Below are 9,229 nucleotides of genomic sequence, written 5' to 3'. Positions count from 1 at the left end.
TTAGGGTGATACCCATTTGGTCTTAAGAAAGCCAAATTGGGCAAAACCATTCTCTGACAGAGAGGTAGTGCGTGTGTAATTGAGAGTTGAGAGCTATAATACACCCCAATCGACAAAACAAGTATTAAAGTCTTTATCCCATTAGGCATACACCTAGGTCAAGGTCACAACCCTAGGCATTTTATCCATTTGAAAAAAAACCTTAAAAATAATTATCTCTAGTCTTCTTTCTTTATTTTGCAATCATTAGAGTAACATTAAAAATATAAAACAAATCTTTATTGTAGAAGTGCAATCTAGATAATCCAATTGTGCAAATTGAAATATATACCCATAACTCTCATTTTAGATCCATATAGATTTGACCCCGACTCTTAGTTGGATTTTTATTATTACATACGACCATTTCATATCTATGTTGAGGTGTGCTTTGGACGTGATCAGATGCCTGAGTTTTAAGAAATTGCTCCAATGGCACTTCTTGTCTCCTTTTAATCTTTTCTTCGTGGGCATGTAAAGAGCCCTCCAATTGCTCTACCATCATAGAGTCTAATTCTTTAGAATCCTCAATAGCACACACCACAAAATTAATTTTTGGTGTTAAAGTACGAAGGATCTTTTCTACTACATGGACATATTTTATGGCCTCTACGTATCTTCTTAGTTGATTTACAATAGCCTTCACTTTTGAACAATAATCCGAAATGCATTCAGATTCTTTCAATTTTTAAAACTTCAAAATCAGCCCTTAAAGTTTGAAGTTTTACCTTACTCACCTTGTAAACTCCTTGAAGAGAATTTTGTAAGATCTCCCAAGCTTCCTTTGAGGTGGTAGCATCTGCCACCTTCTCAAACATGGTATCATCCAAACATTGGTGGATGAGCGTGACAACTTGTTGATCCTTCTTCCTTGTCTTTGCCAAGACATCTTTTTCATTTTGAGGCAGAGCTTCGTTATTATCGGGTTGTGCATACCCTCTATCTACGATTTCTCACACATCCTGGGAGCCAAAAATGAAGTTCATACGTAGACACCATTACTCATAATTATCTTTTCTGAGACGGGTTACTGAAAAGACAGCGGACCATTATTCGCCATGGCTATGATACCACGTTGTTGGAAAACACTAAAATCCCGCCTAGAAATAATATGCACAATAAATAACAATAACACAAGAGAGTAACAATGACACCAAATATTTTAACAAGTTAAATACAATACCCAAGAGGAGTAATATAATACCACTATAATATTACAATTTTTGTAGTGTCAAAAGGCTACTACGACTCAAAAGAAATAACACTCTTTATTTTAAATATCTCACCACAATATTACTCCCACTCTATTTTCTCACAGACTATAAAATAGTCTGTGGATTACTCTGAGAGCTCTAATATTTCTCACTTGTTTTTGGTGTGTTTAAAATGAGGAACGAAACCTGTTATTTATAGCAAAACTTGCCAAACTTTCAGCCAATCAAAATGCTTGCATATGCAATTTGCTTTGCAAGTTGCCAAACTTTTTTTTTTGTTTTAGCCGCCCACTTCATTGTAACTTGTTGTCATCATTTTTTCTTTCTTTTTTATTTCTTTTTATTAGATGGGTCCCGCAGTCACTTGATCACCTTCCGTCAAAAAATTACACTATGTATATGGGTACAATATTATATTTTAGAGGTATATAACAGATATTGAACACCCTTTGTTAGAAATATTTTTCAATTTTTTAAACTTTGAAAACTTTTGGAGAAATTATTAGCTTCGCACAACACTTAGATTCTTGTGGACTCTTCAAACTTCCCCTTCTATAAATACCCATCAAATTTCTCCGTAATCCATAAAAGGAAAGTTCTATAAATAATTCACCAAACTTAATAGCAGAGAGAGAGAGAGAGAGGGAGAGAATCGAATTCGTCCAGTTTTCTCAAGTTCTTATCTTGTTAAGCATGGCCATCATTCTTTATTTTTTTATGCTAGGGAAAGTAATATAATATTGTTGGATTTTTCCTAAGCTAATGTATAGAAAGAGTGGGGCAAATGGATTTGACGGACCAGCTCCAAGTTTCCCTCTTGGAATTATAAATGACATGAAGAAGGAGTTGAAGAAGACAGTTTCTCCTTCTTTGAGCATTAGCAATCATGACATTTATTCATTTGCATTCCCATACTATGCTCGGTGGCAGAAGTTGTTGCATGGTAAGTGTCACAGGGTCAAATTGGGCCAAATTTTCGCGCCTAATTGACGCTGCGTGGCAGCAACCTGACACTCAAGTTACTCAGCCTTTTCCAACACTTGGCCAACTTTCCAACAAGTTCGGCCTTAAGCAAAATTCGATAGCAACATAAAGAGAACACAAACAAGTACGGGAAAATCCCAACCTTTGTATTAATATGAAAATATACAAAGGACCCCTCACTTTGCTATGAACACAAGTCGTTCATAGCCCACTTCGACCAGCCAAGATCACAAGTCGATCTTGTCACACTAAGACCTGCCCGAAGGCCTAGACTTAGCCCACTTCTGAAACACTCAGAAACCCTCACGTTTCTTTCTTGTTTCCCACTTTACTATGAACACAATTCGTTCACAGTCCACTTCGTCTAGCAAAGATCACAAGTCGATCTTGCACACTAAGACCTGCCCAATGCCCAGCCTTAGCCCCCGTTTGAAACACTTAGAAACCCTCACGTTTCTCTCTTGTTTCCCACTTGGAAGTCTCACAACAGAACTTCCTTTCGAAGACACTCTTCTTCTTATGAAGACCCTCTTCTCTATCTGACTTCCTCCTGAATTTCACACGAAATTCCCACCTATTTATAAGTATAGGTGCTGCCACTGGCAGATCTGAAGGGACAATATTACAAAGGGACAATTCATTCTAGTGCTTGTTCCACTCCAAGCACTAAATCAGCACCTTGACCACTTAATGGGGCATTAACCACGAAATGGCCTTCATCAGCATGCATTGTGGAGCACTTGGCCCTGTTTTCTGGAGCACTCAGCTCTTTGGTGGAGTACTGGCCCCACCTTCCACTGAAACCTGCCTTGTACACAGCTTTGCTAATTCTGTCCTAATATTGTAGTTGACATCCCCAACTACTTAGGCTATTTTTCCAACACGAAATGACATTACATACAAGCATTAAACAGACATAGATACAAGTCATTACAAAACTACAACGGTCCACTGCTTCGGCATGTGCACTGCATGTGCCCCTTTTGTTGGTCAGCTATTGCACGCCCAAGGCTGGCATTGCGCCCAGCCTTGGCTGATTTTGACATCGCTCCGCGCCAATGTCTTTGTCCGCAACCTGCTGCCCATGATTTTGCCGCACACGCCCGACACTCTTTGCCGCCCGCACATTGCCTTTGCCGCATTTCTGCCTTGTATTTGTCAATACTTGTTTCACCCATGCCATTGCTTGTATTTTGTCTCACATAGCTTTGCCTTAGCTATTGAAACCCTTTGCCATCATTCCGCGCTTCCGCATTTTAGCTTAGCTTGTACTTGGCGCCCCACAGTCCGAACTGTCCGTACCTTTGTTTTTGGCGCGCATGCCGCTTCATGCTGCCCCAAACTTGTCCGCACTGCCTCGACAAGCCTTTGCCAAACTTGTCTTGCCCGTCCCAAGACTTTGGCCAATACTTGTTCCCTTGACAATGTTTCTCGTCCATTGTCCCGCATGATCGTTCCGCTCCCGCATAGGCCCATGGCAAGGCCATCATGCCTCAATCCTTGCCATAACCGCGCCACGTCCGATGACAAAGAATCAGGTCCTAACAAACCACCCGCACCCTTTGAAATCGACGTCCTCGTCGAGCCAACTTAACGAATCAACCCCAAGGGGTTGTTCACAAACAACTCCCCTGTAGGTGCATTCACATTTGCCACAATGGCATTTGCCTCCGCCACTTGTTCCTGTCTCTCCGCAGCCAGCATAACATTTACCCTAGCCTGCACCGGACAGTCCCTCTTCAAGTGCGGTCCCCCACAAGTGAAGCAGCCACTGAATTTGCCGCCTCTGTCCTTGCCTTTGGAAGTCTCCGTCTGCCTTCCATTCTTGGCAAGACCCCCGTCTTCGACAGCTTGGCCTTTCCCACTTTTCTTCCATTCCTTTCCCTTGTCCTTTCTTCCGTCGGACTTTGAATGCGAAGATTCAGTAGAGTCATGACCTATATTGAGGTCAGCCAACGCATCTGCCGCTGCAATAGCAGTAGAGAGGCTTTGAACATTCTGCCTTCTCAACTCTAATTGCGCCCAACCCTTCAACCCGCTCATGAAGAAATGCAGCTTGTCTTCTTCTGCCATGTTACTTACATTGAGCATCAAGGATGAAAATTCCTTGACATACTCCCTTACCGTACCACTTTGTTTCAAGTGGCGCAGTCCGTCTCTCGCCACCCACGACGAGTTTGTTGGAAGGAATTGGGATTTTAATTCCTTCTTCAACGTCTCCCAAGTTTCAATCTTGGGCAGTCCAGCACTTTCCGCTTCTACTACTCGTGTACGCCACCATACCTTTGCATCATCCGTCAAATACATCGGTGTGATGGTCACTTTTTCATCATTCGGCACACGAGCAGCCAGGAAATACTGCTCCATATCCCACAAGAAATTTTCCAGTTCTTTGGCACTTCTTGCACCGCCATAAGCCTTTGGCTCCGGGATCCTCATTTTGGTGCGATCATTGTTTCTAGGGGCATTATTTTGTAACGCCCTTCGAAGTTGAACCACCTCCTCGCGCAGTTCTTCTTCATCCTTGCGTACCAAGGCCATTTCTGCCAGCGTAGTCTCATACCTCGCTGCATAATCTGCCTCTAGGCGGGCCATTCTCGCAAGAACAGAAGAATCAGAACCCATTTCAAGAGCCTGCCCAACGAGTGCTTCCAACTGTTCCACTCTTTGGCGCAGTTCCGCATTTGTGCCACCAGCCATGTTCTCAAACAGCAACACACACTCTGCTACTGATCGTCTTACCACCGCTACGAACTTTGCTCTACTCTGATATTAGTTTATCAGGGCAGCTCTGATACCAGCTTGTCACAGGGTCAAATTGGGCCAAATTTTCGCGCCTAATTGACACTGCGCGGCAGCAACCTGACACTCAAGTTACTCAGCCTTTTCCAACACTTGGCCAACTTTCCAACAAGTTCGGCCTTAAGCAAAATTCGATAGCAACATAAAGAGAACACAAACAAGTACGGGAAAATCCCAACCTTTGTATTAATATGAAAATATACAAAGGACCCCTCACTTTGCTATGAACACAAGTCGTTCATAGCCCACTTCGACCAGCCAAGATCACAAGTCGATCTTGTCACACTAAGACCTGCCCGAAGGCCTAGACTTAGCCCACTTCTGAAACACTCAGAAACCCTCACGTTTCTTTCTTGTTTCCCACTTTACTATGAACACAATTCGTTCACAGTCCACTTCGTCTAGCAAAGATCACAAGTCGATCTTGCACACTAAGACCTGCCCAATGCCCAGCCTTAGCCCCCGTTTGAAACACTTAGAAACCCTCACGTTTCTCTCTTGTTTCCCACTTGGAAGTCTCACAACAGAACTTCCTTTCGAAGACACTCTTCTTCTTATGAAGACCCTCTTCTCTATCTGACTTCCTCCTGAATTTCACACGAAATTCCCACCTATTTATAAGTATAGGTGCTGCCACTGGCAGATCTGAAGGGACAATATTACAAAGGGACAATTCATTCTAGTGCTTGTTCCACTCCAAGCACTAAATCAGCACCTTGACCACTTAATGGGGCATTAACCACGAAATGGCCTTCATCAGCATGCATTGTGGAGCACTTGGCCCTGTTTTCTGGAGCACTCAGCTCTTTGGTGGAGTACTGGCCCCACCTTCCACTGAAACCTGCCTTGTACACAGCTTTGCTAATTCTGTCCTAATATTGTAGTTGACATCCCCAACTACTTAGGCTATTTTTCCAACACGAAATGACATTACATACAAGCATTAAACAGACATAGATACAAGTCATTACAAAACTACAACGGTCCACTGCTTCGGCATGTGCACTGCATGTGCCCCTTTTGTTGGTCAGCTATTGCACGCCCAAGGCTGGCATTGCGCCCAGCCTTGGCTGATTTTGACATCGCTCCGCGCCAATGTCTTTGTCCGCAACCTGCTGCCCATGATTTTGCCGCACACGCCCGACACTCTTTGCCGCCCGCACATTGCCTTTGCCGCATTTCTGCCTTGTATTTGTCAATACTTGTTTCACCCATGCCATTGCTTGTATTTTGTCTCACATAGCTTTGCCTTAGCTATTGAAACCCTTTGCCATCATTCCGCGCTTCCGCATTTTAGCTTAGCTTGTACTTGGCGCCCCACAGTCCGAACTGTCCGTACCTTTGTTTTTGGCGCGCATGCCGCTTCATGCTGCCCCAAACTTGTCCGCACTGCCTCGACAAGCCTTTGCCAAACTTGTCTTGCCCGTCCCAAGACTTTGGCCAATACTTGTTCCCTTGACAATGTTTCTCGTCCATTGTCCCGCATGATCGTTCCGCTCCCGCATAGGCCCATGGCAAGGCCATCATGCCTCAATCCTTGCCATAACCGCGCCACGTCCGATGACAAAGAATCAGGTCCTAACAAACCACCCGCACCCTTTGAAATCGACGTCCTCGTCGAGCCAACTTAACGAATCAACCCCAAGGGGTTGTTCACAAACAACTCCCCTGTAGGTGCATTCACATTTGCCACAATGGCATTTGCCTCCGCCACTTGTTCCTGTCTCTCCGCAGCCAGCATAACATTTACCCTAGCCTGCACCGGACAGTCCCTCTTCAAGTGCGGTCCCCCACAAGTGAAGCAGCCACTGAATTTGCCGCCTCTGTCCTTGCCTTTGGAAGTCTCCGTCTGCCTTCCATTCTTGGCAAGACCCCCGTCTTCGACAGCTTGGCCTTTCCCACTTTTCTTCCATTCCTTTCCCTTGTCCTTTCTTCCGTCGGACTTTGAATGCGAAGATTCAGTAGAGTCATGACCTATATTGAGGTCAGCCAACGCATCTGCCGCTGCAATAGCAGTAGAGAGGCTTTGAACATTCTGCCTTCTCAACTCTAATTGCGCCCAACCCTTCAACCCGCTCATGAAGTAATGCAGCTTGTCTTCTTCTGCCATGTTACTTACATTGAGCATCAAGGATGAAAATTCCTTGACATACTCCCTTACCGTACCACTTTGTTTCAAGTGGCGCAGTCCGTCTCTCGCCACCCACGACGAGTTTGTTGGAAGGAATTGGGATTTTAATTCCTTCTTCAACGTCTCCCAAGTTTCAATCTTGGGCAGTCCAGCACTTTCCGCTTCTACTACTCGTGTACGCCACCATACCTTTGCATCATCCGTCAAATACATCGGTGTGATGGTCACTTTTTCATCATTCGGCACACGAGCAGCCAGGAAATACTGCTCCATATCCCACAAGAAATTTTCCAGTTCTTTGGCACTTCTTGCACCGCCATAAGCCTTTGGCTCCGGGATCCTCATTTTGGTGCGATCATTGTTTCTAGGGGCATTATTTTGTAACGCCCTTCGAAGTTGAACCACCTCCTCGCGCAGTTCTTCTTCATCCTTGCGTACCAAGGCCATTTCTGCCAGCGTAGTCTCATACCTCGCTGCATAATCTGCCTCTAGGCGGGCCATTCTCGCAAGAACAGAAGAATCAGAACCCATTTCAAGAGCCTGCCCAACGAGTGCTTCCAACTGTTCCACTCTTTGGCGCAGTTCCGCATTTGTGCCACCAGCCATGTTCTCAAACAGCAACACACACTCTGCTACTGATCGTCTTACCACCGCTACGAACTTTGCTCTACTCTGATATTAGTTTATCAGGGCAGCTCTGATACCAGCTTGTCACAGGGTCAAATTGGGCCAAATTTTCACGCCTAATTGACACTGCGCGGCAGCAACCTGACACTCAAGTTACTCAGCCTTTTCCAACACTTGGCCAACTTTCCAACAAGTTCGGCCTTAAGCAAAATTCGATAGCAACATAAAGAGAACACAAACAAGTACGGGAAAATCCCAACCTTTGTATTAATATGAAAATATACAAAGGACCCCTCACTTTGCTATGAACACAAGTCGTTCATAGCCCACTTCGACCAGCCAAGATCACAAGTCGATCTTGTCACACTAAGACCTGCCCGAAGGCCTAGACTTAGCCCACTTCTGAAACACTCAGAAACCCTCACGTTTCTTTCTTGTTTCCCACTTTACTATGAACACAATTCGTTCACAGTCCACTTCGTCTAGCAAAGATCACAAGTCGATCTTGCACACTAAGACCTGCCCAATGCCCAGCCTTAGCCCCCGTTTGAAACACTTAGAAACCCTCACGTTTCTCTCTTGTTTCCCACTTGGAAGTCTCACAACAGAACTTCCTTTCGAAGACACTCTTCTTCTTATGAAGACCCTCTTCTCTATCTGACTTCCTCCTGAATTTCACACGAAATTCCCACCTATTTATAAGTATAGGTGCTGCCACTGGCAGATCTGAAGGGACAATATTACAAAGGGACAATTCATTCTAGTGCTTGTTCCACTCCAAGCACTAAATCAGCACCTTGACCACTTAATGGGGCATTAACCACGAAATGGCCTTCATCAGCATGCATTGTGGAGCACTTGGCCCTGTTTTCTGGAGCACTCAGCTCTTTGGTGGAGTACTGGCCCCACCTTCCACTGAAACCTGCCTTGTACACAGCTTTGCTAATTCTGTCCTAATATTGTAGTTGACATCCCCAACTACTTAGGCTATTTTTCCAACACGAAATGACATTACATACAAGCATTAAACAGACATAGATACAAGTCATTACAAAACTACAACGGTCCACTGCTTCGGCATGTGCACTGCATGTGCCCCTTTTGTTGGTCAGCTATTGCACGCCCAAGGCTGGCATTGCGCCCAGCCTTGGCTGATTTTGACATCGCTCCGCGCCAATGTCTTTGTCCGCAACCTGCTGCCCATGATTTTGCCGCACACGCCCGACACTCTTTGCCGCCCGCACATTGCCTTTGCCGCATTTCTGCCTTGTATTTGTCAATACTTGTTTCACCCATGCCATTGCTTGTATTTTGTCTCACATAGCTTTGCCTTAGCTATTGAAACCCTTTGCCATCATTCCGCGCTTCCGCATTTTAGCTTAGCTTGTACTTGGCGCCCCACAGTCCGAACTGTCCGTACCTTTGTTTTTGG

General features: G+C 44.8%; 2 protein-coding genes across 2 annotated transcripts; both read right to left on the bottom strand.

The window, feature by feature from the left end:
- Positions 1 to 3,827: 3,827 nt before the first annotated feature.
- On the bottom strand, positions 3,828 to 4,937 carry LOC138901841 (uncharacterized). Its single transcript, XM_070189638.1, has one exon. It carries the CDS (start codon positions 4,935 to 4,937, stop codon positions 3,828 to 3,830), a length of 1,110 nt encoding a protein of 369 aa, XP_070045739.1.
- A 1,729-nt stretch (positions 4,938 to 6,666) lies between these two features.
- Positions 6,667 to 7,776, bottom strand: LOC138901840 (uncharacterized). Its single transcript, XM_070189637.1, has one exon. It carries the CDS (start codon positions 7,774 to 7,776, stop codon positions 6,667 to 6,669), a length of 1,110 nt encoding a protein of 369 aa, XP_070045738.1.
- Positions 7,777 to 9,229: the final 1,453 nt, after the last annotated feature.

This window comes from Nicotiana tomentosiformis, chromosome 11, assembly GCF_000390325.3.
Source record: "Nicotiana tomentosiformis chromosome 11, ASM39032v3, whole genome shotgun sequence".
In the NCBI taxonomy this organism is placed as follows: Eukaryota; Viridiplantae; Streptophyta; class Magnoliopsida; order Solanales; family Solanaceae; genus Nicotiana; species Nicotiana tomentosiformis.
This window is presented reverse-complemented; position numbering and strand designations above follow the sequence as displayed.

Bases quoted from the DNA above. Each gene is read 5' to 3' on its own strand.
- LOC138901841 (XM_070189638.1), bottom strand. From the start codon at position 4,937: ATGGCTGGTGGCACAAATGCGGAACTGCGCCAAAGAGTGGAACAGTTG.
- LOC138901840 (XM_070189637.1), bottom strand. From the start codon at position 7,776: ATGGCTGGTGGCACAAATGCGGAACTGCGCCAAAGAGTGGAACAGTTG.